This window comes from Encephalitozoon cuniculi, chromosome II, assembly GCF_000091225.2.
Source record: "Encephalitozoon cuniculi GB-M1 chromosome II, complete sequence".
Lineage (NCBI taxonomy): Eukaryota > Fungi > Microsporidia > Unikaryonidae > Encephalitozoon > Encephalitozoon cuniculi.
In genome coordinates this window covers 86,953-112,815 of record NC_003229.1, presented here as the reverse complement: position 1 = coordinate 112,815, position 25,863 = coordinate 86,953, and the positions used below count along the sequence as shown (strand labels likewise).

At 48.8% G+C, this 25,863-nt stretch overlaps 31 protein-coding genes across 31 annotated transcripts, besides 1 other annotated feature; 21 read left to right on the top strand and 10 right to left on the bottom strand.

The window, feature by feature from the left end:
* Window positions 1–39: 39 nt before the first annotated feature.
* Window positions 40–702, top strand: ECU02_0990 (uncharacterized protein; the record flags this gene model as incomplete). The annotated part of the gene is made up of 1 exon (NM_001040813.1): window positions 40–702. One exon carries the CDS (start codon window positions 40–42, stop codon window positions 700–702), a length of 663 nt encoding a protein of 220 aa, NP_584624.1.
* A 67-nt stretch (window positions 703–769) lies between these two features.
* Window positions 770–1,222, bottom strand: ECU02_0980 (uncharacterized protein; the record flags this gene model as incomplete). The annotated part of the gene is made up of 1 exon (NM_001040812.2): window positions 770–1,222. One exon carries the CDS (start codon window positions 1,220–1,222, stop codon window positions 770–772), a length of 453 nt encoding a protein of 150 aa, NP_584623.2.
* Window positions 1,223–1,254: 32 nt separating this feature from the next.
* On the top strand, window positions 1,255–1,752 carry ECU02_0970 (uncharacterized protein; the record flags this gene model as incomplete). Its single annotated transcript, NM_001040811.1, has 1 exon — window positions 1,255–1,752. One exon carries the CDS (start codon window positions 1,255–1,257, stop codon window positions 1,750–1,752), a length of 498 nt encoding a protein of 165 aa, NP_584622.1.
* Window positions 1,753–1,816: 64 nt separating this feature from the next.
* ECU02_0960 (uncharacterized protein) lies at window positions 1,817–2,419 on the top strand (the record flags this gene model as incomplete). Its single annotated transcript, NM_001040810.2, has 1 exon — window positions 1,817–2,419. One exon carries the CDS (start codon window positions 1,817–1,819, stop codon window positions 2,417–2,419), a length of 603 nt encoding a protein of 200 aa, NP_584621.2.
* Window positions 2,420–2,506: 87 nt separating this feature from the next.
* ECU02_0950 (uncharacterized protein) lies at window positions 2,507–3,148 on the top strand (the record flags this gene model as incomplete). Its single annotated transcript, NM_001040809.1, has 1 exon — window positions 2,507–3,148. The coding sequence occupies one exon, from the start codon at window positions 2,507–2,509 to the stop codon at window positions 3,146–3,148; it is 642 nt and encodes a 213-aa protein (NP_584620.1).
* Window positions 3,149–3,228: 80 nt separating this feature from the next.
* ECU02_0940 (thioredoxin reductase) lies at window positions 3,229–4,158 on the top strand (the record flags this gene model as incomplete). Its single annotated transcript, NM_001040808.1, has 1 exon — window positions 3,229–4,158. The coding sequence occupies one exon, from the start codon at window positions 3,229–3,231 to the stop codon at window positions 4,156–4,158; it is 930 nt and encodes a 309-aa protein (NP_584619.1).
* Window positions 4,159–4,220: 62 nt separating this feature from the next.
* ECU02_0930 (uncharacterized protein) lies at window positions 4,221–5,702 on the top strand (the record flags this gene model as incomplete). The annotated part of the gene is made up of 1 exon (NM_001040807.1): window positions 4,221–5,702. One exon carries the CDS (start codon window positions 4,221–4,223, stop codon window positions 5,700–5,702), a length of 1,482 nt encoding a protein of 493 aa, NP_584618.1.
* Window positions 5,703–5,762: 60 nt separating this feature from the next.
* ECU02_0920 (uncharacterized protein) lies at window positions 5,763–6,350 on the bottom strand (the record flags this gene model as incomplete). The annotated part of the gene is made up of 1 exon (NM_001040806.1): window positions 5,763–6,350. One exon carries the CDS (start codon window positions 6,348–6,350, stop codon window positions 5,763–5,765), a length of 588 nt encoding a protein of 195 aa, NP_584617.1.
* A 58-nt stretch (window positions 6,351–6,408) lies between these two features.
* ECU02_0910 (uncharacterized protein) lies at window positions 6,409–6,738 on the top strand (the record flags this gene model as incomplete). Its single annotated transcript, NM_001040805.1, has 1 exon — window positions 6,409–6,738. One exon carries the CDS (start codon window positions 6,409–6,411, stop codon window positions 6,736–6,738), a length of 330 nt encoding a protein of 109 aa, NP_584616.1.
* A 34-nt stretch (window positions 6,739–6,772) lies between these two features.
* ECU02_0900 (60S ribosomal protein L33) lies at window positions 6,773–7,114 on the top strand (the record flags this gene model as incomplete). The annotated part of the gene is made up of 1 exon (NM_001040804.1): window positions 6,773–7,114. The coding sequence occupies one exon, from the start codon at window positions 6,773–6,775 to the stop codon at window positions 7,112–7,114; it is 342 nt and encodes a 113-aa protein (NP_584615.1).
* A 37-nt stretch (window positions 7,115–7,151) lies between these two features.
* Window positions 7,152–7,580, bottom strand: ECU02_0890 (uncharacterized protein; the record flags this gene model as incomplete). The annotated part of the gene is made up of 1 exon (NM_001040803.1): window positions 7,152–7,580. The coding sequence occupies one exon, from the start codon at window positions 7,578–7,580 to the stop codon at window positions 7,152–7,154; it is 429 nt and encodes a 142-aa protein (NP_584614.1).
* A 125-nt stretch (window positions 7,581–7,705) lies between these two features.
* ECU02_0885 (uncharacterized protein) lies at window positions 7,706–7,885 on the top strand (the record flags this gene model as incomplete). The annotated part of the gene is made up of 1 exon (NM_001415536.1): window positions 7,706–7,885. One exon carries the CDS (start codon window positions 7,706–7,708, stop codon window positions 7,883–7,885), a length of 180 nt encoding a protein of 59 aa, NP_001402571.1.
* Window positions 7,886–7,970: 85 nt separating this feature from the next.
* Window positions 7,971–8,523, top strand: ECU02_0880 (40S ribosomal protein S8; the record flags this gene model as incomplete). The annotated part of the gene is made up of 2 exons (NM_001040802.1): window positions 7,971–7,974; window positions 8,006–8,523. 2 exons carry the CDS (start codon window positions 7,971–7,973, stop codon window positions 8,521–8,523), a joined length of 522 nt encoding a protein of 173 aa, NP_584613.1.
* Window positions 8,524–8,610: 87 nt separating this feature from the next.
* Window positions 8,611–8,682, bottom strand: a tRNA (tRNA-Pro).
* A 67-nt stretch (window positions 8,683–8,749) lies between these two features.
* Window positions 8,750–10,636, bottom strand: ECU02_0870 (uncharacterized protein; the record flags this gene model as incomplete). The annotated part of the gene is made up of 1 exon (NM_001040801.2): window positions 8,750–10,636. The coding sequence occupies one exon, from the start codon at window positions 10,634–10,636 to the stop codon at window positions 8,750–8,752; it is 1,887 nt and encodes a 628-aa protein (NP_584612.2).
* A 61-nt stretch (window positions 10,637–10,697) lies between these two features.
* ECU02_0865 (uncharacterized protein) lies at window positions 10,698–10,934 on the top strand (the record flags this gene model as incomplete). Its single annotated transcript, NM_001415535.1, has 1 exon — window positions 10,698–10,934. One exon carries the CDS (start codon window positions 10,698–10,700, stop codon window positions 10,932–10,934), a length of 237 nt encoding a protein of 78 aa, NP_001402470.1.
* A 37-nt stretch (window positions 10,935–10,971) lies between these two features.
* ECU02_0860 (uncharacterized protein) lies at window positions 10,972–12,240 on the bottom strand (the record flags this gene model as incomplete). Its single annotated transcript, NM_001040800.1, has 1 exon — window positions 10,972–12,240. The coding sequence occupies one exon, from the start codon at window positions 12,238–12,240 to the stop codon at window positions 10,972–10,974; it is 1,269 nt and encodes a 422-aa protein (NP_584611.1).
* Window positions 12,241–12,296: 56 nt separating this feature from the next.
* On the bottom strand, window positions 12,297–13,796 carry ECU02_0850 (uncharacterized protein; the record flags this gene model as incomplete). Its single annotated transcript, NM_001040799.2, has 1 exon — window positions 12,297–13,796. One exon carries the CDS (start codon window positions 13,794–13,796, stop codon window positions 12,297–12,299), a length of 1,500 nt encoding a protein of 499 aa, NP_584610.2.
* A 116-nt stretch (window positions 13,797–13,912) lies between these two features.
* On the bottom strand, window positions 13,913–15,082 carry ECU02_0840 (uncharacterized protein; the record flags this gene model as incomplete). The annotated part of the gene is made up of 1 exon (NM_001040798.1): window positions 13,913–15,082. The coding sequence occupies one exon, from the start codon at window positions 15,080–15,082 to the stop codon at window positions 13,913–13,915; it is 1,170 nt and encodes a 389-aa protein (NP_584609.1).
* A 225-nt stretch (window positions 15,083–15,307) lies between these two features.
* Window positions 15,308–15,652, bottom strand: ECU02_0830 (uncharacterized protein; the record flags this gene model as incomplete). The annotated part of the gene is made up of 1 exon (NM_001040797.1): window positions 15,308–15,652. The coding sequence occupies one exon, from the start codon at window positions 15,650–15,652 to the stop codon at window positions 15,308–15,310; it is 345 nt and encodes a 114-aa protein (NP_584608.1).
* Window positions 15,653–15,777: 125 nt separating this feature from the next.
* Window positions 15,778–17,115, top strand: ECU02_0820 (uncharacterized protein; the record flags this gene model as incomplete). Its single annotated transcript, NM_001040796.2, has 1 exon — window positions 15,778–17,115. The coding sequence occupies one exon, from the start codon at window positions 15,778–15,780 to the stop codon at window positions 17,113–17,115; it is 1,338 nt and encodes a 445-aa protein (NP_584607.2).
* Window positions 17,116–17,163: 48 nt separating this feature from the next.
* Window positions 17,164–17,631, top strand: ECU02_0810 (ribosome biogenesis protein RLP24; the record flags this gene model as incomplete). The annotated part of the gene is made up of 1 exon (NM_001040795.1): window positions 17,164–17,631. The coding sequence occupies one exon, from the start codon at window positions 17,164–17,166 to the stop codon at window positions 17,629–17,631; it is 468 nt and encodes a 155-aa protein (NP_584606.1).
* A 91-nt stretch (window positions 17,632–17,722) lies between these two features.
* ECU02_0800 (60S ribosomal protein L9) lies at window positions 17,723–18,274 on the bottom strand (the record flags this gene model as incomplete). The annotated part of the gene is made up of 1 exon (NM_001040794.2): window positions 17,723–18,274. One exon carries the CDS (start codon window positions 18,272–18,274, stop codon window positions 17,723–17,725), a length of 552 nt encoding a protein of 183 aa, NP_584605.2.
* Window positions 18,275–18,326: 52 nt separating this feature from the next.
* ECU02_0785 (uncharacterized protein) lies at window positions 18,327–18,704 on the top strand (the record flags this gene model as incomplete). The annotated part of the gene is made up of 1 exon (NM_001415533.1): window positions 18,327–18,704. One exon carries the CDS (start codon window positions 18,327–18,329, stop codon window positions 18,702–18,704), a length of 378 nt encoding a protein of 125 aa, NP_001402469.1.
* Window positions 18,705–18,794: 90 nt separating this feature from the next.
* ECU02_0780 (uncharacterized protein) lies at window positions 18,795–19,481 on the top strand (the record flags this gene model as incomplete). The annotated part of the gene is made up of 1 exon (NM_001040793.1): window positions 18,795–19,481. One exon carries the CDS (start codon window positions 18,795–18,797, stop codon window positions 19,479–19,481), a length of 687 nt encoding a protein of 228 aa, NP_584604.1.
* A 48-nt stretch (window positions 19,482–19,529) lies between these two features.
* Window positions 19,530–19,915, top strand: ECU02_0770 (40S ribosomal protein S17; the record flags this gene model as incomplete). The annotated part of the gene is made up of 2 exons (NM_001040792.1): window positions 19,530–19,532; window positions 19,556–19,915. The coding sequence occupies 2 exons, from the start codon at window positions 19,530–19,532 to the stop codon at window positions 19,913–19,915; spliced, it is 363 nt and encodes a 120-aa protein (NP_584603.1).
* Window positions 19,916–20,015: 100 nt separating this feature from the next.
* On the top strand, window positions 20,016–20,543 carry ECU02_0760 (signal peptidase complex catalytic subunit SEC11; the record flags this gene model as incomplete). Its single annotated transcript, NM_001040791.1, has 1 exon — window positions 20,016–20,543. The coding sequence occupies one exon, from the start codon at window positions 20,016–20,018 to the stop codon at window positions 20,541–20,543; it is 528 nt and encodes a 175-aa protein (NP_584602.1).
* Window positions 20,544–20,582: 39 nt separating this feature from the next.
* On the bottom strand, window positions 20,583–21,203 carry ECU02_0750i (uncharacterized protein; the record flags this gene model as incomplete). Its single annotated transcript, NM_001415532.1, has 1 exon — window positions 20,583–21,203. One exon carries the CDS (start codon window positions 21,201–21,203, stop codon window positions 20,583–20,585), a length of 621 nt encoding a protein of 206 aa, NP_001402246.1.
* Window positions 21,204–21,444: 241 nt separating this feature from the next.
* Window positions 21,445–21,678, top strand: ECU02_0740i (ubiquitin; the record flags this gene model as incomplete). The annotated part of the gene is made up of 1 exon (NM_001040789.1): window positions 21,445–21,678. One exon carries the CDS (start codon window positions 21,445–21,447, stop codon window positions 21,676–21,678), a length of 234 nt encoding a protein of 77 aa, NP_584600.1.
* Window positions 21,679–21,814: 136 nt separating this feature from the next.
* ECU02_0730 (polynucleotide adenylyltransferase PAP1) lies at window positions 21,815–23,332 on the top strand (the record flags this gene model as incomplete). Its single annotated transcript, NM_001040788.1, has 1 exon — window positions 21,815–23,332. The coding sequence occupies one exon, from the start codon at window positions 21,815–21,817 to the stop codon at window positions 23,330–23,332; it is 1,518 nt and encodes a 505-aa protein (NP_584599.1).
* Window positions 23,333–23,409: 77 nt separating this feature from the next.
* ECU02_0720 (uncharacterized protein) lies at window positions 23,410–23,796 on the top strand (the record flags this gene model as incomplete). The annotated part of the gene is made up of 1 exon (NM_001040787.1): window positions 23,410–23,796. The coding sequence occupies one exon, from the start codon at window positions 23,410–23,412 to the stop codon at window positions 23,794–23,796; it is 387 nt and encodes a 128-aa protein (NP_584598.1).
* A 97-nt stretch (window positions 23,797–23,893) lies between these two features.
* On the top strand, window positions 23,894–25,861 carry ECU02_0710 (histone transcription regulator; the record flags this gene model as incomplete). Its single annotated transcript, NM_001040786.1, has 1 exon — window positions 23,894–25,861. The coding sequence occupies one exon, from the start codon at window positions 23,894–23,896 to the stop codon at window positions 25,859–25,861; it is 1,968 nt and encodes a 655-aa protein (NP_584597.1).
* Window positions 25,862–25,863: the final 2 nt, after the last annotated feature.

The following is a 25,863-nucleotide window of genomic DNA, read 5'->3' as shown; positions in this document are numbered from 1 at the left end:
TTTGATCGGGCTACAAATTCAGGAGACAGCCTGTAAATAATGAGGCTTCTGATGGTCTCCGTTGTCTTTGCTTCGAAGGCGTTCTCCAAGGCAGAGGACTCTTCCGCAAGGTCGACAGACAACATCTTCAAGAAGTTCCTGGAGGTTGCAGTGAAGGACGAGCATAGCAGGCTTGCAGTCTCCAAGGACAAGAAGCACGGCGTGCCCCATATCCAGGACATAGAGCATCCTAACCAGAGGAAGAAAACCGTGATAGTTGTGGAGGAGGACTCCGATAAGAAAAGCGTGATCCTGAATCCAAAGGTGGGACAGAAGATAACCGGCATCGACGGTGAAGCCGACAAGAAGAAGAGGCTGCCTCCAAAGCACAAGGACCCTAGGGCAACCGAAGACACCCCAAAGCCAGAAATCCAATCTGAGCTTACATTTGAAACGCCCATCTCTGCATCATTCCTTCTCAAGCCTCTGGAACCGAAGAAGGAAGTTTCTTTCACCCAGGTCGAGATCAAGGAGGTAAAGGAAGAGCTTAAGGCTCTGGAGCGGATCTCGAAGGATCTGGAGTCTCTAAAAGGCCGGTTCCAATCAACCTTCAGGAGGATTCTGAGCCCAGAAAAGGAAGAAAAGGGCCCAAAGCCCCCCACAGACCTCCTGAACTATAACTTCATAGAGGTCACAGAGACAGGGCAGCAGGAGAAAAAGTGACCGATGCATCCATTTAATCGGCAATAAAAGACTTGTCTTTGGACCTCTTCTGGCAGTAGCAGATCGATCAAACATCGAAGATGCAGTACAAATGAAATATGCCATCTTCCTCAAAGACTCTCAGACCGCACAGGGTGACTGCCTTGATTTCACAGAGGCTTTGACATCTGGATCCACTGGTCACGGCATAGTCACAGACAAGAAGGCCATTCCTCAGAAGTACAGCGGCCTCTGTAACAACCAGGCCCTCGCCGTACATCAGGTCCATGAAGTGTGTCAGAAGGCCCACCATGTTCATTTCGTCTGATGTCTCTGACAGCTCAACCCTCCCGAGTCTTCGGTCCGTCGCCGATATCCTCACTGAGCAGCTCATCATTCCTTTGATGGCCACCTCATACAGCTCTGGAAGGCTGGAGGCTGTGCAATGCATCTGGATGTCTGCGGGATGGTCGAGAAACTCTATGGACTCCAGGCTTTTTCCTGCGGTGGCTCTCATGGCCGTGTGGCTGGTGCCCTGCATCTGGTATTGAGGGTCTGTGTGGCCAACCCTGAATGTCGAAAAGAAATGAGGATCAAGTGAACTACAATGTCTTTGCACTGATATATACATCATTTGTCAACAAAGTCATCAGAGACAGGGCAGACAGAAGCAAGGAAAGGCTGTTTGCGATTGGATTGAGGATCGGAGAAAGGATGGCAGACGACTTTTTCCTTGTGTCCAAGCCCAGGAAGCCCATGAGCCTGGTAGATGTTTCGAGAGACATATCGGAATCCTTCTTCCCACACTACTTCTCGCTCCGTCCCACATGCAACGGATGCATCATTGGGCTGGGGAAGTTTCTGGTACTTCAGTACACAAAGAAGGAGGAGGAATGCCTGGAGATGATCTGTGGAATCCTGCAGAGTGTCTACAGCCATGTGTCCAGGGACAGTATCAAGTTTGAAGCCATGGAGCACAATGGAGAGCATTGCATAGTGGTGCGGAAGAAGACGGATTTGGCGGGGCCTTCTGTGGTGGGACTCAGAGAAGAGGCTTCGGAAGAAAGCTAGGATGGCAGCGAATGTTCCTTCCAAATATGGCAGGCGGCAGAAATACTGTGTGTACAAACAACCCATGATTTTTGTGCTGTACCTTGGGCTGATAGTCGGAGAGATCTTCTCTGTGCGGCGGAAAAGAAACATTGAGATTGAGTTTGATGTGATTGAGAACAAGATATGCAAGGGATATCTCAAACCGATCAACTGCAAGAACTCCAGCTTTAAGGCATTGCTCGAGTCTGAGGGGGGGAGTGTTTATCTGTCGAGTGAGAGCCTCCCTGTGGACACCGAGACGCACTTCTCGTTCAACATAAGTGAGCCAAAGGTGCTGTCGATGGTTCTGACGCCTGTTGTGATTGATGGGAGCCAGCCCTACACGTTTGGAGAGATAGAGCTTGACTTTACTGCGCAGTTTGACACATTCAAAAAGGATGTTGCCAAGAAGGTTAGCGTGGAGCCGGCGATGGCAGCGATGACGAAGCTGGACAATCTGCTGCACGAGCTTAACAACGAGTCTGAGTATCTCGCGCACAGGATGGGGAGTGTTGACTACGAGCATCGGAGGATGTTTTCTTTTGTGACGGTGTTTTCTGTAATAACTCTTGTTATCTACTTTGCGGTGAATTCATACGAACTGTATTCTCTCAAGAGGTTTTTCCAGAGGAAGAAGATGATATGAGATTAAATGTTTGTTTCTTATAGCTAGTTTGGTGGATGGTTTTCCAGGGCGGGTGGTTTTTAAGATGTGGAAATAAACAATCCAGAGATGGAAGGTGATGTCTATTCGCTGGACAAGGCTGTGAAGAGCAAGAAGAAAAGGGGGATTCCACAGGATGTGGTTGAAGAGGCTGAAAGGATTGAGGAGCAGAACTACGAAAGGGCCAAGGGGGTCCGGATGCAGCTTGACGAGTCTGCTCTGAAGCAGAAGGCAACGACTGAAGAGCTTATGAGGCAGGGAGAGACGCTGGAGAATGCAAAGAAGGCGGCGATTGGGATAAACACAAATGCCAGAAGAGGGTCTGAGCTTACCGAAGATATTGATCGGGAGGGAAGGGTATTTAGCTGCGAGCTTCCGTGTGTCAGGACGATAAAGAGATGGTTCCGGGGAAATAGAGGAAATATTGATGACATTGTGGACAGGAACCAGGATAGCGGGAGCGAGTCGGAACGCATGCCGGAGCGAGTGGAGTTTGAGGAGGACGGAGAAGAGTACATCAAGGGCCAGAACAAAACCGACCGCGAGATGGTAGGGGTGCTGAATGCGGTAAGGCAGATAAGGGCCGAGGCAGATAAGCAGAACAAGGAGTCTGCCAGGCACAAGAGTATTGTGAATGACATATCGATGATCAACGAGAGGTCTGAGAAGGTGATCAAGGACACCGACAAGGAGCTGAAGAAGGTGGAATGATTTCCAGCGCCACTCTGAGTGCCTGGAGAGGTGGAGCACGTGAGCTCTTGGGTTGATTTTGAAGTGGTGTGGAGCCCTGGATGGAAAACATTGTAATTATAGGAAGTGGGCCTGCAGCATACAATGCAGCGCTGTATGCAATGGACAAAGAGCCTCTGCTTTTTGAGGGAGGATACATAGGAAACAACGGGCCTGGAGGACAACTGACGACGACAACATCTGTTGACAACTATCCGGGGTTTCCGGACGGGGTTGAAGGCCCGGTGCTTACCGACCTGATGAAGGACCATGCTGTTTCGCGGGGGCTTCGTGTGGTCAAGGAGACTGTCTCCGACCTGAGGAAGGAGGGCGAGTGTTTTGTGGTTGTTAGCGAGAAGGGAGAGCGCAGGGCAAGAGCCGTCATTGTTGCCACTGGGGCGTCGGCAAGGCGTCTTTTTGTTCCTGGAACGGGAGACGGGGAGTTCTGGCAGAGAGGAGTGAGCTCGTGTGCTGTGTGCGACGGGTTTGCCTATACCAACAAGATCACCTGTGTTATTGGGGGAGGAGATGCAGCCATGGAGGAGGCGCTGTATTTATCGGGGATTGCCAAGAAGGTTTACATTATTCACCGGAGGAATGAGTTTCGTGCGAGAAACGACATGGTTGAAAAGGCGCGGGAGACTGTGAATATCGAGATGGTGACGCCCTATGTGCTTGAAAGTGCACTAGGGACGAGCAAGGTTGAAAGGATCACCATCCGCAACGTCGAGACGGGAGAGATGAAGACGATTCCAATGGACGGAGTGTTCTTCGGGATAGGGCACGATCCAAACACTTCGTTCCTGAAGAACACAAAGGTGGAGATGGACCTTAACGGGTACATCGTGGTGAGGGACGAAGTGTACACAAACATTCCAGGGCTCTTTGCAGCTGGAGACGTTTGCGACAAGAAGTATCGGCAGGCTGTGACGGCGGCGGCCTCTGGGGCTATCAGCGGGATGAAGGCGGTGGAGTTTTTGTGCAAGGAATAAATGTTTTCTTTGGTGATGGACACTTACGACGTGATTATATTGAGAGGGATTTTGACCCCGAGATGGATGCAGAAGAAAAGATGGGGGTTGAGCTAAGCAGCCCGTCTGCCATTATGGAGCATGCAAGGAGGCTGTACATGTCTAAGGACTACAGGAGTCTGGAGAGTCTGTTTGGAAGGTGTCTAAAGAAGTCATACAACTTGGATCTCTGGATGCTGTATATCGAGTATGTCCGGAAGGTCAGCCAGAAGAAGTTCAAGCTGTATGAGGTCTATGAGTTTACGCTGGGGCAGTTTGAGAACTACTGGGACTCGTACGGATTGTACAAGGAGTATATTGAGGAGCTTGGGAAGATTGAGGACGAGCAGACAAGGATCGAGAAGATAAGAAATGGATACATGAGAGCGCTTCAGACGCCCATGGGGTCGCTGAGCGAGCTGTGGAAGGACTTTGAGAACTTTGAGCTGGAGCTGAACAAGATCACTGGGAAGAAGATAGTTGGTGACACTCTCCCGATATTCCAGAGCTCGTTCCAGAGGTACCAGCAGATCCAACCGCTGATTAGGGGTTGGAGCGTCAAGAATGCAGCAAGGCTGATAGACCTGGAGATGGAGAACGGGATGAAGCTTGGGGGGAGACCTCATGAGTCCAGGATGCACTTTATACACAACTACATTCTGGACTCGTTTTACTATGCAGAGGAGGTCTATTTTTTCTACAGCGAGTATCTGATTGGGATAGGGCAGAAGGAAAAGGCCAAGAAGGTGGTTGAACGGGGGATTGAGATGAGCGATGGGATGTTCCTGTCTCTCTATTACGGGCTTGTGATGGATGAGGAGGCAGTCTATGGAGACCTGAAGAGGAAGTACTCCATGGGGGAGGCGGAGAGCGCCGAGAAGGTGTTTTCCAAGGAGCTTGACCTGCTGAGGATCAACCACCTGAACTATGTTCTAAAAAAGAGAGGACTTGAGCTGTTTAGGAAGCTATTTATTGAGCTTGGGAATGAGGGAGTAGGCCCCCATGTCTTTATATACTGTGCATTTATTGAGTACTACGCAACAGGAAGCCGGGCAACACCCTACAACATCTTCTCCTCAGGACTTCTGAAGCATCCCGACTCCACCCTGCTGAAAGAGGAGTTTTTCTTGTTTCTGCTCAGGATAGGGGATGAGGAGAATGCAAGGGCTCTGTTCAAGAGACTCGAGAAGACAAGCAGGATGTGGGACTCGATGATAGAGTATGAGTTTATGGTGGGAAGCATGGAACTGTTCAGAGAGCTTGTTGACCAGAAGATGGATGCAATCAAGGCCGATGCCATCCTCCCTCCTCTCCCGCCAAGAGAGCATAATGTGCAGATGGAGGGGATACTGGGGAGATACCACTGCTTTCTCGATTCGTTCAACTTCCTTGACCTGAAGATTAGGGACAACTCAAGACTTTTGGACGAGTTTATGGAGAATCTTCCTAAGATAAGCCAGCAGAACAACGTGCTTTCCAACCTGAGGGTAGAGAAGGTGATCAGCCTTCTCAAAAGCGTGCAGTAAACAGACAGGGAGCTTTGGCGCCTAGAGTTTATTTGGATTAAAAGACATTATGGAGTGCTACTATCCAAACGTCTTTTTGTTGAAGAGCTCCAGGGTGACTGCAGCCAGAAATGCAGGAATCGACTTTCCAGTGATTAGGTAGTTTTGAATCTCCGAGGCCCACGTCGCTGCAAACTCGTTATTGACAAGCTCCATGCTTCCGGACTTGTACCGGAAGATAAAGACGTCCTCGCTGTCAAAGGCATAGAGAGAGTGGAAGATGATCTCTCCATCCCGAAACTCCATCTTGTATCCGGTGAGTCCTGTGACATATTCGCGTATTGTCCTAAGATACTGTCGCAGCTCGAGGTCCCTTGTCTCGTCGGCCTGCCTGCTCCTTGTCTTTCCTGTGTTGATGGGCACGTTTGGACTTATGTTTTCGGCGCCGTCGTGCTCAGCATCGGTGCCCTCGACCATATCTCTCAACCTCTTGTTCTCCTGCTCCAGCAACTCTATCTTCTTCAAGTACTGGGCTATTCCTGAGGCCTCTCTGGCCATGGACAGCTCCTGCTCCCTCTCGCTCAAGGCAGATTGGAGATCCACTACCTGATGTCTTAGCGACGTGTTTTCCTTCAAAGTCTCTGTGAATTTCCTGTAAAGCTCCTCCATTCTAAGGGTTTTCTGGACAGTAACAAATTCAACGTCTATAGCCGCTCATCTGCACTGCATGGGGAAGGACCACATCAAGGAGCTTTCTGCAAAGCACCTCATTTGTGACTACGAAAGAATAAGGAAGGAGTATCTTGGATTCAAGGCCAGGAACATAGACACGCTGGAGTATGTTAATGATTCGATGCTGGCAGCGTATGAGTATGCATTCTTCTCCAACCTTACAAAGACCAAGCTCTCCAGAAAGGATCTTCCCAAGGAGATAAGCCCAAAAATCTTCAAGGCGGCTCTTGAGGAAGTAAAGAAGAGGTATGTCCCTGGAAAAGGTGCAGAGGACAAGGGCCTTGTGTGCAATCTGTACTCGATTGTGAATCCACCTTCCTTCTAGCAAGATTTGAAAACAAAATTTTTGATCCCTCGTTATGACAGGAGTGATGATGAATGAGGAGGTGCTGAGCCGCACAACGATCCCTGCAACATTTGTTTCGTTCAAGCGAGGGCAGAGAAGACTCCATCCAAGACATGTCCTGCTGAAGATCAGGAACGTAACAAGCAAAGACGAAGCAAGCAGCTACGTGGGAAATGGGGTTGTCTGCTACAAGAAGAATAACGAAGGAGAAAGATATCCTGTCCACGGTGTGATAACTAGGATACATGGGAACTCTGGGGCTGTTCGTGCTAGATTTACAAGAAACCTGGATCCGAAGCTACTTGGGACCCATGTGTTTGTCAAGCTTTACAAGGTCGAAGCCGACGAGATATAAACCACTTTTATTCCAGAGCCGTCTTTCTGCCTCTGCATTAGGCGCCGAAGTAGCTCCTAATCTTGTCTTTTGTCTCCTGGGTTTTCACGACCTCATATGATATGGCTCTGTGCTTTCCCACCACCCTGATGAAGCCCTCATCAGCCATCTTCCTTGTCTGCTTTGAAGACTGCCACTCTGTGATCCCCAGCCTGTGGCAGAGCCATACCTTGTTCTTGAGTCCTTCGGTGTAGACTATGCTGAGAATCCTTCTGAAGAGGGCGTCTGCACTGTCGGCCTTTGTAATGTGCCTTGTGCAATAGAAGCAGGAAAACTCTCTCCTGGGTATTCTTCTGTCCTTGTTGCTGAAAAAGCCGCAGCAGACGGTGTGGAGCCAATTCCCGCATGTGTCGCAGTGCAGCATGTCGGGGTCCTCCGAGCCCAGGCGGCAGTAGCACCTAATGCTCTCTCCATATCCTGGGTGCATCGAAGTTCATGCGCGGAGAAGAATTTCTTTGCAGAGATGCATGGAATGTGTTTCAAGACCGTGGTAAGAGATGCTGGAGGACGATTGGGTGGAAAGGACTTATAAGCTTGTGGGATGCTTTCCTCATGACATTCAAGATGGTCTTCATAACAACCGTGTTCCTAGGATCCCTTGCCGCATTCATCATGGGGCTGCGTAGAAACAACTTGCTGAAGCTCGACCTGGACGCCATCAAGGAGGCAACTGGAATTACAAAGAGTGAGATTATGGTGCTTGGAAGGAGGGCCCTGGAGATATTCGAATAGAATCTGCAGCCCAGGGCCGCAAGCAACGGGATGGCCTGGAGTCCCAGGAGCCGGAATAAAGAGAACCAAAAAAATTTGCCCTGAAATGGGTAAGTGGGCTTTGAAGAAGACTAATTTTAGGAATAAACCACAGAGGAGACCACAAGCGCAGAAAGACAGGGGCCAAGGCAGTCATCAGCCGTAAGAAGCGGAACAACAGGGCCGGGTCTCAGCCAAGTTCAACGAAGATAGGAGAGAGAAAGGTCACGCCTGTCAGGGTGCGGGGCGGAAACAGGAAATATAAGGCCTTGAGGCTGGACATGGGGCACTTCAAGTTTATTACCACAGGGAAGTTCAGGATGGCAAAGCTTCTGCAGGTTGTGTACCATCCTAGCTCCAATGAGCTTGTCCGCACCAACACACTAACGAAAAGCTCGGTCGTCAAGATTTCGGCAGAGCCATTTAAGAATGACATCAAGGATGTAGCAAGGGATGTCGATCCCAGCCTACATGAGAGTTTTGAGAAGGGACATTTATATGCAATCATCACCTCCAGACCTGGACAGGTTGGAATGGCACAAGGGCACGTTTTGCAGGGGGACGAGCTGAAGTTTTATGCCGATAAATTTAACAAGAAGTCCAAGGAAGTTCGGAAATAAATGGATTGGATATTCTTTCTGTAAAATTTAAGGGCACGTCTTGCACTTTGGAATCTCTTTTTCTAGGCCGTGATGCGAGAGGCAAAAGGGCGGTATTGGGATTCGAACCCAAGGCCTCTTGCACCCTAAGCAAGCGTCATACCGCTAGACCATACCACCTCACAAGGCCCGCTCCATATGCTCCCTCATACGAAACCCATCACAGATTCAGCAGGCCTAAAGACATTTATTTACTAAGAGGATTGTATCTTTTGTTCTTGCTTACCTCAACAGGCTTGTTGACATCGATCACCTTCTCAGAACTGCCCTCTTCTCTAACCACATCATCCTTGGGTCGAAGTGGGTCGAATACATCGAACCTGGTGTACTCGACATGCGGAGATGGAAATAGTCTACGTGAAGATCCTAGAGAAATGACATTGCCCTTGAACACAGTCAGTGGCTGCGTTGGAACTTCGCAGGCCCTCACAGACAGTCCTTTGTACAGATAATACATCTTTCCTCTGATTCTATAGAAAATCCTTCCGCTCTCGTCAAAGCAAGCAAAGTCCACTGGTGATGGAAGCAAAAACCTTTCCGTTGACCTGAACAGATTAATCAGAATCAGCTCCCTTGAAAACACTGCAATGGTGTCAGATCGGGAGCATACTGCATGAACGTCTGGGATCAAACAGCTGAATATCTCGGATCCATCAAGCCCAAAGATATGAAGCTCCTCAGATAGAACAACCACCATCTTTTCGGAAACAGCAATAGCTCGTGCTTCGACTTCTCTTTCCCATCGAGAAGACAGTCCGATATAGAATATCTTTCTTCCATCTCCAACCACAACATTCTCCTTGCAGAAATCCCCCATGGTGCATCCGCTGATACCAGGCACCTCAATCTTTCTTCGGGAAACGTCATGATAGTTGACCTCTATTCTGTCACATCCCTCGCTCCTAATGCAGGTCATGTATCCCTCGGAGTTATAGCACAAAAGACTTCCTGCCTCCATCTCCAGCACCGCCCTGCTCGTCCCTGCAGTGCACCCGATCCCTGGCTCCTCTGAATGCTCATCAGACTCAATCATCCTTCTCTTCTCCTCATCGTCCCTCCGTCCATCAAGTCCTTCATCCCTGTTTTCTCGATAGACCCCGAAATACTTCCTTTTCTGGGACTTCCTTGGGGTCCCGTAGTTGTCGTGTCTCTCCACAACATTCTCGTCTGTCTCCTCGCCAACCCTTATCTTCTTCTCGACAAGTCCATCTTCTCTAAACACAATGTCTTCCATTCCCCTGCATACGTTCTCAACAATGTCGTCGATAGAATGGAACCTTCTTCCATCAAACCACACCAGTCTGTTTCTCTCATCGTCATACACAAATCTTCCTGGCACATCCATTTCCTTCAACGTCTTCTTAGTGTTGAACTCAATAACATACACAGTGTCTCTGCATTGGGCAAACAGAGTTCCTCCGTTCATGCTGAAGACGTAGTCGCTTATCGGCTTCTCAACGGTTAGGCAGGTGGCAAACGCACTCCGCGTTCTGCAGTACAGCATATTCCTCTCACTTGCAAATATGTAGTTCTTGTACCTGAGCTTGGGTCCTTTGATGTCGTAGGTTTTCTTAGAGGGATAGATCGTTATCTTGTTTCTCATGTCTGCTACAAACAGTTCTGCCCCGTCACTGCAGATTTGGGTCACAGGTCCGGGATGCCTCATGCTCCTCATGAGCCTGAATCCAGCCCCATCGGCCGCATCCAAGAACATCTCGTTGGACAGATCCGCCTCTAACGAGCCCGGAACATCGGAACCACATCCATTTCCGCCCGTCATCCCGTAGACATGGATAGTTCCGTCCTCGCATCCGCAGTACACAAATCCATCCAAATGGAAAACAGCCGTTATGGGCACCTTCATCCTGCACACCTCTTCTTCCCTCAGACCAAGCAGGCACAGTGCCACAAGCACACATCCATCTCCAATAAAGGCATATTCGTCACAGCACGCTACAACAGATCCAGCACCACACTCCCTCCGATGGAACACAGAGAGCGTCAGAATGTCCACCACAAGCAGCTCGTTCTTCTCTATGACCATCACAAAATCCCTGTTCCTGCAGATTCCCATTTGAAGGCATCTGCCCTGCAAATATTTCTTCCATGCCTCCAGACAAAACCCCATCCACGGAATGCACTCCAGTCTGCTCAACCTCAGAGATTTGGTATTCGGCGGTGACCTTGCAGGAATCCCAGATGCGGTGGACCAGTGTCTATACGACATCCTGGACCAATACGACCACTTCCAGATGATAGTGTTTACAAGGCTGCTGGAGATGCTGCTGGATACAGACATGTCTTCCAAGGCATCAAGAACACTGAAAATCATAGATCTGATCAAGTTTCCCGTCAAGAAGGCCATGGGATGATGCAGCCTCCCGGCGCGCGGAAGAAAATAAACTCTGCTTACCATTTATTCAGTAGAACTGCAAGCCTTGCAACCTGATCCTCAGGCATTGAGGCCTTCAGGCAAATCCTCAGCGAGGGGTATGGGTTGTGGTTGAACCCAACAATGACATTGTCGCCAAGAAGCTCATTTCTTATTCCCAGAATCTCCTTCAGTAGTATCTCTTTGGGCATCGACCTCCTCATCTCCCTCCTCTTCGCAGCAATTATTATGGGCGACAGGACGGAAGACACAATCTCGTATGTCTTGGATTTGAAGTTCGCATGAAACACACTCACCTTGGCTCGAAGCTCTTCGTGGTCAAACTCTCTCCTGATGTTCAGTATAGCTGCCTTGACCATGGCTCCAGGTATGGATGCCGAAAAGCAGTAGGAAGACCCAGACAGCTTTTGGTAGTCAGCAGTGGAGTGGGTCCCTGTTGCAAATGCCCCACTACTGCAGAGCCCCCCTGACAAAGATCCAATCACAATGTCAATCTCCTTGATCCCTATACCCTCCATTCCACACACGCCCCTTTTGTCTAGCAGGGGAATGGAGTACGATTCGTCGAGGATAATTCTGAACTTGTACTTGTTCCTGAGCTCCAGTATCCTTCTGATCTCTATAATCCTTCCTGTGTTCCTGAACAACCCCTCCACAACCACAAAGTTCCTTACATTTGGGTTTCCAAAGTACTCCAGCTTTATTTCCAGGTCGGAGATACTTCCAAACTCGATGGTCTTTGACCTTGAGAGCTCAATTCCCCTCAGAATAGCCTCATTGGAGTCTTCATGGTAGAACACAATATCCTGCTGCTTGCAGAAGCATGTGATGATGCTGTTGATTGCAGTGAAACTGTTGGGATACACAATCGACGCCTCTGCGCCGAGCTCCTTGGTGATCGTCTCCTCAAGGTCCAGATGGAGGTCGAGGGTCCCGTAGAATCCCCGGGGTCCACAAGTTCCGACCCCGTACTTTCTTATGACGTCGATGACCTCCTTCTTGTTTTCTGTTGACAGCCCAAACACATCAAAGTTGGCCAGGTCTGTCGCACCCTCTTTGTATACCCCGGGCAGCATTACATCGCTAGGAACATCCTTCACCAGGTCGTCGGGATCGAACTCCTCAACAAGCCTGTCTATCACATTCCTTGGAAAGACAATGATGTCCTTGCTCGAACGGTATCTGAACTTGACTACAAGGTAGATGACGAGTGTCTCAATGATGATCTTGAGGATGTCTCTCCAGTACCAGGCAACCAAATTGCTTAGAACATAGACCAGCTCCATCAATGGCTCAGATTTCTTGGTTTGTTTTTCCTAAAAGCATGATATATCAAAGAAGTTTATTTATTCTTCTTTGCAAAGCTTGTCCTGGAGGAGCAGTACAGCCCAATCCCAAGAACCAGCCCTCCAAGCATGCAGTATCTCAGAAGAGTGCGGGGCTTTGGAGGGTAAAGCGGAAGGCTGTTGCTCTGGTACAAGTTGTATGCATCCATTGCTGCAGAGGTGAAGTTGGCCTCTGTGAGCTTGACCTTCTTGTGGCGGAATAGATTTACCCAGGGCTCAAACACAATCAGTGCAGGAGTAGAGAGCTTTGGGAGTAGCGTCGGGATGAACAGGGGGTATTCATCAATCTCCATGGTGGCAAAGATCATATCTGTGTATGGAGTCCCAAGGTGTCTATCTGCACTAAACTCATTCATCCTGTCCACGAACTCCTCTCCTCTTGTTAGGAGTATCATTGCAGGCTTGAGGCCATGGAATATGGAGTAGAAGTTGTGGTTGTCAATCTTTGTCAAGTACTTGTAGTGCGTATGGAATATCCAGTCTGTTATCTTTGCTTCATCTCCAAAGGTATCCGAGTACCTGTAGAAGATGCCGTTCTTGTACACAGAAAGAATCACGGCATCCTCGTGGCTTGGGCTAGTGGATGGGTCCGACCCGGCTCCGAGCTCCTTAGGGAATATCGATGCCCTTTCAAACAAGGCCTGGTCGTCGGATCTGTATATGCTGGCCCTGAACTTGTACATGTGCGCCATCCTCTGGAAGTATGCACTGGCCAGGGCAAGGTTCTTGTGGAACACAACATAGATGGGCTCTCCCGGCTCGAGCTTCGATGCCACCTCGTCGAACTTGCTGAGAGTCAGGTTCCGGAACGATGGCTCAATAAGTTTGTCGCAGAATTCAATCAGGCTGGCCATGCTGGGTGTCTTCTCCTTCTCGATGAAGGGAACAACCAGTCCGTTGAAGATCCCGGATATCGAGGGGTATGACCTGATGTCATATCTGTTGACAAGCTCTGAAGACTCGGCACTGTCGATCTCTCCAAGACTTAGCTTTCCGTCGTAGATCTTTGCAAGCTCCTTGAACATCTCTCTATACTTATCATCCTCCCGAGAGTAGAACAGAACAACGTGCGGCCCATCAAACCCACTCAGGAAGTCGCTCTTCGTTAAACTCTTGACTGCAGCATCCTTCTGCATGACATGCCCATCAAACACGCCTTTCTCAACTCTGGTGTGGCTCACAATAAACTCAACCATTGCATCGTAGTCCTGTGCACCCTCCAATCTCCCCAGCACCTCGCCGTCTTTCGACAGCTCAAGTGTTGGATAGCTCTTGACGTTTGTGCAGGTGCACTCATCGCAGTCAACACTCCTGATCCTTAGATTTGCTCCGTGCCGGTCTATCTTGTTGCTAATTTCCTCAATCAGCGGCCCCATCTTCTGGCATGCAGGACACCACTGCGTAAAGTACTTACTGAGCACATATCCTTCGTTGATCGGCTTGCACTGCTCCACTATCTCTCCAAGACAGCTCAGGAGATACACAAACAGAATCATGTATTTATCGGAGCCAGAACCTTTATACAAAAAAGTATAAACATCTCGAAACATCGTTTCATAACAACATAGAGAACCTAGATCCACAACTCCTTTATTCAGGATAAACCCCGTGGTTAATTATCAAAATAAAAATTCTCAACAACATTACAACTCTTCGAGTTCCCCAGGCTGCCTCCAAGGGTGCTTGCGATGACATCCGATATTTCGGTGTCGTCCTCAGAGCTTACATACTCGTCCCTCTTCTGCCTATACGCCTCAATCGCCTTCTTCAGCACAGTCGTCTTGTCGAGTGCCTTGATTGCATTCCAGAACGACGTGTTCTCGACATTCAGGAAGGCTATCTTCACAGCAAGCTCATTGTCTGCGTTGTGGCTCTCCCACTTACTCTTTCCAAACGATGTGTCGTCAAAGTCGTCCATAAACACAGAAAACCGCGACTTGAATTCGTCGTCAATCTTCTCGTAGTTTATGTTTTCGATGTTGACTTGAATCTTGCACTTCTTCAAGACCCCTCTGTTGGTCCATTGGATCGTGATGGTTGAGGGTGCCCCAGAGACATGCCTCCTCTTCTCAATGTCGCTGGGGAATCTATCCTCCTTCACAATCCTCTTGTTTCTGCTCTGCTTGTTGATTGTTCTATACGAGTCGACGGCCCTTTGGATAAGCCCCTTCTTCCCGTACAGGAGCACGGGATTCAGCGAAACAAACTGCCATGCCAGTCGGTTGCACTCCGTCTCAAACCCCCATCTGTTTCCCGTGTACATCTCGTATGGAAGATTCGCCCGGGGATACACGCAGTTGTCCGCCTTGAACTTCTCATTCAGTTTACTGATGTCGACACTCTCCAGATCAAATCTTACGCAGAACTCGTTGTCCTCGAGATCCGCCTTTGGCATAGCATCCCGTGCCGACTCGCTCACCTTCGTCACATATTTGAAGCACAGCCTCTCCTCCCCATCCACAAACCGCACATACGGTGGCGATGCGGGGAGATTCACTATCTTCCTATTCGACGGCCTCTTGTTCTCGTCATTCTTCTTCTTCTTCCTCTTCTCCTTTTTCTTCCTCCCGTACCGGAGCCTCATCTCCTCCTCGCCTTTGTATTGCACCTGCCCGTCAGACTGGTAAAGATCGTCCTCAACAAAGTTCCGCAGCTTGAGAGAGTTCGCCTCGTTCTCCTCATACTCCCTCTCGCCCCCAAGATCATCGCTGTCCTCCCGGAATTGATAAATCAGCTCTTGCCCACCGACAATCCCATCGTACTCGGCCCTCTCACTCACCATTCACCCCCTCCCTCCTTCTTCTTTTTATATTTTATCAGTAGGGACAAAAGGATAAAAGGAGAGGCTGCCCTCTGCACCCGCCCAGATACTACCCATGTAGCCTTCAATGCACTTGCTCCACACCAGCAGTGATCACACATCTTGATGCCCTGGAGACCTTTCCTGCCCTTCGCCATGCCCTCCCCTTATTCCAATATAGGAAAATTGCACCCAACCATCGACAATTCATTTCCCCCCAGATCTCGACCTCAAGAGCCTGTTTCCCACCTCAAGCCTCTCCACCTTGCTTCCGAGCTTCCTGGCCTTGGCCAGCAGCCTGAGATATTTCTCGTCGTAGGCCTCAATGTGCCTCTCCAGCTCCTTCAGCCTGGCCTCGTCACGCCCTTTGTAAAACTCTATCCTCTTCATGTAGTACTCCTCCATCTCAACCATCTTCTCATTTAGCCTGTCCTTTGCAGCCATCAAAGACCTGACCTTGTAGTCAATCACTTCCTCTGTTCTTTCGGAGCCCAAGAGCTCCACTATTATCTCCTCAAGAGCCAAGATCTCCTGGCAGAAATGGTTACTCATGCCTAAGGGTTAGGCATCACCAATATGATGGGACAGTTCGGTGCATAGAGGTTTCCATACTACCCATGGCCGTCTCAGGTCGTATCCAGGCCCCTGTAATAAAAAATATCCAGAGCTCGGGGCAGATGTTCGATATAGCCAGCCCTGCTACCATCATCGATAAACTTAAGTCGTGCAGATCAGTGAGGATCTTCATGCCAGACATGCCTGCAAGCTTCTGTGCTGCCAAGATAATCACCTCAATACTCCACAAGGAACTCGTCAGATTCGAGGTGGACTTCCAGCCAGGAGGCGCCAGGTGCTATCCAGATCTAGATTTTCACGTATTCATCGACCTAGACCCTGGAGAGTGCAGGAATGCTCTCTCGATTCGGGACCAGGGGAACTCGTCGATTCAGGGGAATCTGTTTACTTGCACATGCCAGTCTACCAAGATCAACTCATGCACGCTGTCATATTCCCTGGCAAAAGCCATGAACTACATCACCAGCGATATCCTGTGGCCCATGATCATGTGCTTCGACTTCTACAGGATATTCACAAAGAACACTATCCCGGTCGACGATCTCGAGGGCGAAGGAGACTTCCTGGGCAGTGCATGTAACGGCTGCAGGGAGCTCTATGCAGACGTTATCCTTGAGATCCAGAAGGCAGGTCCCCTGACAGATGTCGATGGGATATACCACATCTCAAGACCCTGCATCTCCTTCCTAAACTTTGCATCTTTGTTTTCTGCTCTCCAGAACGACATCCCGTTCATCATCGACAAGAAGATCTACTGCAAGAAAGACAAGAAGGCCGAGGGCCAAAGAATCCACGAGTATCTTGCAAGGAAAGGAATTTCAAGAGAATCCTCGTGCGAGCTGTACACAAACCTTGGATACAGCACAAAGACGCTAATAGAGTCGCACTTCCGGAGATCCAAATCCTTTGTAAAGAAGATAGGCCATGGCATCGAGGTGTCGTCCATAGAGAACTTCTTCCTGGTCTGCTACCATTTGCTAAGAAACTCCCGAGTAGATGCTTTTCTTTGTCTGTCGAGTAGAGAGGCCCCCAGCATAAGAGAAAGCATCGGAGTCCACCATAACCTTGTCTGGATATACAGAGATTGCCTTGCAAATCTTCGGAGGTTCGGAGACGTTCTGCTTTTCAGAATCAGTGTATCTGAGGCTTTGAAGGACATGGACATAGGTGTTCTGCTTCACCTGTATGAACACTATTTTGATATGTATATAGGCAGGAAGCATAGCCACTCCCTCAGGCATGTCATCGTTCTGGAGGGATACCTTGAAAACAGATTTGTTGTAGCCACTGACGATCCCCTTGTTGCCTCTGAGCTGGGCCATGCAAAGGAAAGGCTTGGAGGATATGCAGTGACAGACAGAAGCGGGCTGCAGCTGATCCTTACCAAACTGAAGGCAAGACCACAGGAAACACCCTCTGCATCATCTCCACTTAATTAAAATCCCCAGATTCTGCTGTATAGAAATTTTGGATGTGCTAAGGGTAAAATGAGAATTGAGAAGTGCTGGTTCTGCTCATCAAACATCTACCAAGGACATGGGACTATCTATGTCAGGAACGATGCAAAGGTCTTCCGATTTTGCAGGCCGAAGTGCAGGAAGCTCTTTGCAAGGCGTGTGAATCCAAGGAAGGTGAAGTGGACAAAGATATCGAGAAAGATGGCCAACAAGGAGCTCTGCAACGATGCCATTCTGACGTTTGAGCACCGGCTCAACGAACCTCGCATGTATGACCGTGCCGAGGCCGAAAGGACGCTCTCCAGCATCCCAAGGATACTCGAGATAAGGAAGAGAAGAGAAGACTTCTTCATCAAGGACAGAATTCTCACCGGACAGGAAATGAACAAGGAGAGCGATCTGAAGTATATTGAAAGGCATGCTAACCTACTCGAAGAAGAGGTGGCTGGCGAAAAGCAGGTAGCTAAGGCCAAGAAGAGAGAGGCCCAAACCAACTGAGGGGGGTTGCAGGGCAAGTTCAAGACAGAGAGAGCCCCCAGGGAAAGGATGCATTTCAGAAGAGCCAAGATAAATAAAATACGACTTTTATTCAAGCCATAATGCCTCTCTCAGTGACAAAAATTCCATCGAGGAACACTCTACTGTCACGGTTCTTTGCCTTGCACTCGTTCGTTATCGTCCCTGCACTCTGGGAAACATCCGACAGCGATGGCCCTTCAATCACTATTGTGTCCTTCCTCTCATCAAGTCGGACCCTTGCTGCACCCCGCATCCTGAACCTTTTGACATTCTTCTCTCCAAGGAAATTCTTCACAAGGAGAATCTTCCCGTCCTCCTTAATCTCCATGTTTATGGAGAAGTGGTTGTATACAGCCTTCATGGTGTATGCAAACCCGACAGTAACAGCCTTGATGGCATTCCTCAGCAGAGACTCTACAGTTATTGCAAGAGCCATGGCCTTCCTCTTCCCGTTCCAAAGTCTGATCCGGATATTCCCTTCGTGGATGTCAAATGTCAGGGGATGGCGAGTGCAGTCTTCTACTATGCTTCCCTTTGGGCCTTGGAATGTAAAGATCTTCCCCTCCTGGGTCGCAGTGCAGTCTTCGGGAACCTTTACTATTCTTGTGACTAGGATTCTCATAAGGGGTAAGTCCTTCTGGTATTTAACAATTTTTTTGCTCTCATACCCATATATGAGGTCCATTAATACCTTAATTAGGGTGATGCTGCTGTCAGAAGCATTAATTTATGCGAGCACGGAAGGTAGTAAAGAAGAGAATAGTCCCTCAATAACGTCTCAACAACAGGATACTTCTGGTGGAGAGGAAGAAAATGAAGAGAGGAGAGGATCGGGAGGAGGAGAAGAAGCCCCAGTAACAGCTCAACCACAGGGTGCTTCTGGTGGAGAAGAAGAAGCAGATGGTGGCAGGGTTGTAGTGGAATATTGTAGTACCCGTACCCAAAATGAAAGTGGAGAAACGGTAGAAACACGTTGTGGATGTGCTGGTGACTGTGATAACTGCTGTCCGGAAGGGATGATCTCGTGTCTACATTCGTTAGGTTTACTATAATAAACTCGCATCGTTCATCTATCTACTTTTTTTCAATTTTGCTATATGCCTTGTCAGTAAACCAAGTTATGCTTGGATACCCAGCCCTCCATGGAGCTGAACATAAACAACAGACACACAAAGATCTGGCTTGCGAAAGTTCCTCTGTTTCTAGCAGAGAGAATACTGGGGCAGAGCAGGGAGGCTGAGATAGGAGAGCTTGAGATAACAAAGGCCACGTCGACAGAGCCTGCAGTGTTGAGCTTAAGGCTGTCCAAGGAGTTCTGCGTGGGTGGGTTTCCGTCCTCCTTCGATGTGAAGATAAAGCCCAGAGACAACAACATGTATGTTATCAGGACGCACGAGAACAATGCGGATGTTGAGGGGATGATCAACAACGAGTGTTACATAACGCCGGAGGTCAATGAAGAGTACTTGAGGTACAAGAGGGACGTGGGGTTTAAGAGTGATTCGAAGAAGAGTGATGTCCAGGTCATCGACTATCTTAAAGAGGGAAAAAGGGGGGAGAAATTTGGAAGTCTGCGGGAGCTTGAGTATCTTGCGCGGAAGAGAAAGAAGATGCTGATGGACAAGAAGAGAGAGAGGCTGGGAAAGAACGAGGTGATAGACATGGTCTTCAAGGCGTTTGAGAAGTATCCGTCGTGGACTGTGAAGGATCTGGCGGACTTCTGCGGGCAGCCTGTTGCCTTTATCCAGGAGATTGTTTCTGACATCTGCGTGCTGAACAAGAAGGATCTCAAGAACACATATGAGCTCCGGCCTGAGTACAAGCAGTGAATGTCTCCTTGCGAAGTGATTTGTGAAGGAAAATTTTTCACCCCAAGAATGGTAGGTGGGAGCTTTAATTTTAGGGCTGTGTCAGGAATAAGATAGTCAAGAGGGCTGCTCGGACGATTGCAGAGAAGTATTTCCAGAGGCTTGACAGCACCTTTGATCACAACCTGCTTGTTGTGCAGGATGTTGCGGTTGTGCAGTCGAAGAAGCTGAAGAACGAGATTGCGGGATATCTCACGTCGCTTTACAAGAAGATTCTGAAGGGGACATACAACAAGGTCTACATCAAGAGCCACGAGGAGGAGAGGGAGAGAAAGGAAAACGTAATTCCGAAGGAGTCGATGCTTGATGTCGACTGTGTTGAGGTTGATGATGTGACGATGGAGATGATAAAGAGGTATGGATATGAGGGGAACTTCAAGGTTTATGGAATGTGAGGCAGGCAACTGGAAGAATAAATTGTTCTACCTTTAGATGTGTTTGTTTGTTGTGTGGAGGCTTTCTGGGAGGAGAAATAGCGATGGGCTGTAACCCCGAATGCTTGAGTACCTTGTTTCCGAGAAGGACATCAAGATGTTGAAGAGAATGAGCATTCGGCAGAAGCTCATCCAGTTTGTAAATGCAGCGTATTCCGTGATGGGGACCTACATGATATGGAAGATGTTTTCTGTTCTTCTGAACAACGATAGCCCGATAGTTGTTGTGCTGAGTGAAAGCATGTCCCCGGGGTTTGAGAGGGGAGACATACTGTGGCTTGCCAACAAAGACTTCAGTGTTGGAGACATGACTGTCTTCAAGTTTGGCAGGGAGATCCCGTGTGTACACAGATGCATCAAGCAGTTTGGTGGGAGATATCTTACAAAGGGAGATAACAACCTTAATGATGATGTCTCTCTCTATCCGAGAGGAAGGAACTATCTGACCAGAGACGAGATCAAGTCGATCGTTGTTGGATATGTTCCCTACTTCGGGCTGATAAATCTCTGGATCAACACCATTCCCGGGATGAAGTTTGTAATACTAGCTGGGGTGGGTCTGTCTGTCCTGTTCACCCGAGAAGAGTAGGCGACAGAGACGAATACCGAATAAAGAAGTTGCTTTATTTCATTGTTTTTCGTCTGCTTCCTTCTGGGGCAGGCCTCCCCAAGTGCTCAGGTGAGTCTCGTAGTTATCGAGGAAGATTGCATCTGCCGTTCTGAGCATCTCCTTGAAAGAGCCTTCATCCTCTGGCCTCACATCGCACAGGCAGACACATGACGTGGTCTTCAGGTTGACAAGCTTCCCAAGAAGCGTCGAGTTTTCAACAATTGCATATGACACCCCCATCTTCCTGCACAGCGTGGGAAGAAATATCACAACCTCGATGGGGTCGACAGATGCAGAGATAAGGACAAGTTTGGCCTTTTTCGTCTCGATGAGATTCGTGACGTGCTTAAGCCCAAACTTGACGAGAATTGGCTTGGGCCCCTTCTTCGGATCCTCAGACTGCAGCCTAATCCTCTTCTCCTGTTTGTTCTCTGGTCTGTATTTCATGAAGAGTTCAACGAACTTCTTGGTGTCATGCTCTGACAGAACCGTCCTAAACTGGTAGATTGCCGGGGGGATTCGGATTGAGTTGGCCAGCTTGGATACCTTCTTCTTTATCAGAAGGTCTCTTTCGATCTTCTGCTCCTTTGTCAGCCTAGGTTCCTCAACCGGAATCTTTTTCACCTTTCCCAGTACCATTTGAGGGTAAAATTTTTCGCCTCTTAACTGTGCCCTGCAGCAGTCTGGAGGAGATGTGCACTGCCGTGGTTCTGAGGCAGAGAATGCAATGTGAGCTCAGGATGTGCAGGGGCCTAGGGCTGTATGGGTACTCTTCCAAGCCCTGATATTCAGGACATTCCAGGTAGCTGATTGTATCAGAGCATCCAGGATGATTGGTGCATCAAAATATAAAAATGCTTTGTTTGAATACCCCAAACAAATGCAGATATTCGTGAAGACTCTAACAGGAAAGACGATTACATTAGAAGTCGAGCCTTCGGACAGTATCGAGAATGTAAAGGCAAAGATACAGGACAAAGAGGGGATACCACCAGACCAGCAGAGGCTGATTTTTGCAGGTAAGCAGCTTGAGGACGGGAGGACTCTGTCTGACTATAACATCCAGAAGGAGTCGACGCTTCATCTTGTGCTTAGGCTGAGAGGAGGATATTAAAATGTTTAGTTTTTCATGTCTTTTGCTTTTCCAGGCCTATGTATGGGGTACTGGAGATTCCAGTGCTCTGGGTGTGTAGTGTTACTACTCCAGGAATTGAAATGGATAAAAAGAAAGCATCCCGAGGGGTGCCAAAATGGAGATGTCAGAGAAGAGCTACAAGTATGGAGTGACCGGGCCTCTTTCGACGAGGGAAAGTACGGAGGAGGAGATCAGGCTATCTGGAGAAATGGACAAGTACCTACAGGAGCGTGGGTTCTTTGAGGACGATAAGGAGGGGCAGACGAGAGAAAGGGTTCTTGGGAAGCTGAACTTCATGGTCCGGGAGTTTGTGGCTCGGATGGCAAGGAACAAGGGGAGCGGAGACGGCGAGAGGCCGTGTGGAGGAAAGATATTTACCTTTGGAAGCTACAGACTGGGGGTGCATAGTAAGGGAGCGGACATCGACGCCCTGTGCATTGTGCCCAGGCATGTTTCCAGAAGCGATTTCTTCACCCATTTCTACGAAGAGCTGAAAGGAGATCCGAATATAGAGGAGGTTACAAAGATAGAGGATGCATTTGTACCAATAATTAAACTCAAGTTTCAGGGGATTCCGATTGACTTAGTCTTTGCTAGGCTTAGCATACCCGTTGTGAAGGATGGAATCAACTTGCTCAATGACACGCTTCTGAAGAGCATGGACGAGAAATGCATTTTGTCGTTGAATGGATCCAGGGTTACAGATGAGATGTTGAACCTTGTTCCAAGCGTAAAGACCTTCCACTCTGCACTGAGATGCATCAAGTACTGGGCAAAGAGAAGATGTGTATATGGAAATCCCTATGGATACTTTGGCGGGGTGGCGTTTTCGCTGTGTGTTGCTCGGGTCTGCCAGCTATATCCAAATGCATCGTCATTTACCATTGTCTGCAAGTTCTTTGAGCTATTCTCATCCTGGAAGTGGCCGACGCCTGTGATTCTGCGGCCAGTGGTTGATCTGAACTACAATCTGAAGGTCTGGGATCCCAAGGTGTATCCCTCGGACAAGTACCACAGGATGCCGGTGATAACACCTGCATATCCCTCGATGTGTGCAACGCACAACGTATCGAACAGCACCCAGCATGTCATCACCATGGAGTTTACGCGGGCACACAAGATCCTATCGGACCCCGAGAGGAATGACTTTAGAAGGATATTCGAGCTGTCAGACTTCTTCAGCAGGTACAGGCTGTTTGTTGAGGTGCTGGCTATGTCAAGCTGCGAGGAGGACTTCCCGAAGTGGGAGGGGTACCTGGAGTCGAAGATCAGGATCCTTGCGTCAAAGTTCGAGGCGGTTGACGACGTACTGTACGCCATCCCGTTTCCGAAGGCGTTCAGGGTTGCAGAGGAGAGCATTGAGAAGATCGGGCCTAGGATGGAGGGAATGAAGAAGTGCACGGCGTTTTTCATTGCGATTGACGTGATTCCTGTGAAGGGGAAGAAGGTGATTGTAGAGCAGCAGGTCAAGGAGTTCATAGAGTTTGTTAGGGAATACGAAGGCAGGGCGAGCGGGATGAGGATTGAGGTCAACAGCCTGAAGAGAAAAGATGTGCAGGGCTTCCTAAGGGTTTTCTATGGGAAGGAAAGCCCGTCCAACGAGGATAGCAGCAAAAGGAGAAGGGTCGAGTGATTGAATGCCGCCTTCCCTCCGAGACCTGGTTTCCCTCCAAAAGGAAAATATATAAACAAAGGAGAATGCCCTGAGGAATGGTAGTAATACAAGGAAAGGGAGGAAAAGCGGATCCACGCGTTATAGGTAAGGACGAAGAGCACCAGAAGAGCATTGTGAAGCTGAGTCAGATTAAGAAGATCATGAAGGACAGGACCAGGATGAGGATATCGAAGGATGCTCTTGTTGCTGTTTCAGCATGTGTAATGTACCTAATCAGCGAGATCACCGATGGTGCCAAGAATGTTGCAAGCACCGATGGAAAGAAGAAGGTCATGCCCAAGCACATAAACAATGCAATCTGCAATGACACCGAGCTGCACTTTGTGGGCCATGACTGGCTAATAAAGAACGGGGGAATGAAGTCATACATTGCCCCTGGAGACTTTGCTGTGTCCAGCAAGAAGGGGTCCTCAAGGGACTGATGGGTCTTCTTTGGTATTAAACTTTCGAGTTTCTCTATGGTGTTTGTATTTTGCCGCTGATGCCCATTTAAGGCGAGTGGCCTTTCCCCATAGCAGGATGAAGATCTCAAGGACAGGCATCAACCATGGCACAAAGAGGCCAAAGCCTATTTTTTCCATAGATGTGTCTGGAGCATGTGTTGCTACGGCATCTCTTGACGGGGAGATAAGGCTGTGGAACGAGAAGCATGAGCATGTTGGGACCGTCAAGAAGCACAGAGGCGCTGTGTTGTGTGTTAGATTCAGCGCCGATGGGAGTTTGTTTGCCTCGGGAGGGGACGACGGGGCGGTTTTTGTGCATGAAAGGAACGGAGATGTTGTTGCATCTGCGTCTGAGCACGAAAGTGATGTTAGCAACGTGGTATGGACGGACAGGTTTCTTGTGAGTGTTGGGTACGACGGATATGTTGTACTCTACGACCTGAAGTCATTTGGAGCAGCTAGGAAGATGAAGTCTCATGAGGGGCAGATTAAGGGGGTTTCAGTAGACAAGAGCTTTAGATACATGTGTACGCAAGGAGATGACGGGATCGTCCTATACGAGGACTTTGAGATTGTCAAGAGGATGAATGCTTCGGAAGGTGTGATTCTCGAGTCTTTTTTTTCCAGAATGAGCTGGACACCGGATGGAGAATTCTTTGCATCTGGGCTGTCATTCAACAAGAAGTACAACACCATTGAGATTTTCAGCAAGGATCTTCGGAACGAGTGCTCGCTTATAGGGCATGCGGCACCGTGCGAAGTTGTGGCATTCAACCCGAAGGTGTACAAAGGAAATAGAAAGTACTACATTGCTGCGGTGGCATCACAGGACCTGAGCCTGTCTCTATGGTGCTCTTTGTCTCCAAGGCCGTTTCTGCTGGTTAAGAATCTGACAGAGCTGCCTGTGTTGGATATGCGTTGGAGTGAGGATGGGATGAAGCTGCTTGTATGCTCATACGGAGGGGAGGTTGTCCAGATCGGCGTGGAGGAGGGAGACTTTGGAAGAGCCTGGGAGGAAGAGGAGGAGGTCGAGGGAGATATCTTCTTCTCTGTAGAAAACAGAGATATGCTTGAGAGGAGAAGGGGAAGGCCGCTGGAGAGAAACGAGGATGGCGAAGGCAGGAGTGCCAAGAAGGTTGTAAGGCCTGTTGTGATATCGTTGGACACGGCTGAGTCAGAGGAGAAAATAAGAGGAATTGAGGTCAGCACTGGGCACTCATATCTTGCAATATTCAACTACACCAACAAAAAGCTGATTGAAAAGACTGGAAGCAGCCAAATGTCTCGGTGCTTTGGAGACTTCAGCATTGAGCTCGGTAAGGATCGGGGGTTTGTCTCTGTCAAGAGAGGCTCCAGAGAGTTTTACAAGATACACGGGAGCATAGACATGATGTGTGTGAACAGGAGATATCTGTGTCTGTACACAGGAAAGATACAGCTGTACCATTTCAAGACAGGAGTCCTTGCGATGCCGTTTATCTGTGCCGGTGATGTTGTGATGATGGATATCCTTGGGAAGAAGCTGGCATATCTCCAGGCAGATGGATCGTACACCGTGGTTTCCATTGACAAGTGCAAGATAGGCACCCAAGGAATGCTCCCCAGGACTAACGACCTGCTGTCTCTGAGGCTGGACAGAAAATACTTCCTGGTGGCTGGGTTTCCAGACGAAGAGTACTTCCTTGTGAAGAAATCCGGGATCTGGTTCCTGAAGACCCCCGCATACAACAGCATCTGGACAACGGATACCGACCTGGCGCTTGAACACGATGAAACACTTGCGCACCTTGAAAACGAGTTTCTCATATCATGCCTGGCCAATGACAGGAAAAGACTGCTGAAGACCCTAGGAAGAATCACCAGAGCTGCCTGCAGAATGAAGAAAATGGCAGACTTTGTAGAGCTCAAGCTGAAGAATATTGTCAGGATGCTGCTGGATGTTGGAGAAAGGCCTCAAGCAATCAGGATGCTGGAAAGGATGAACACTAACTATGCATTGCAGCAGTTTGTGTTTATGATGCTCAAGGAGATAGGAACAATATGAAT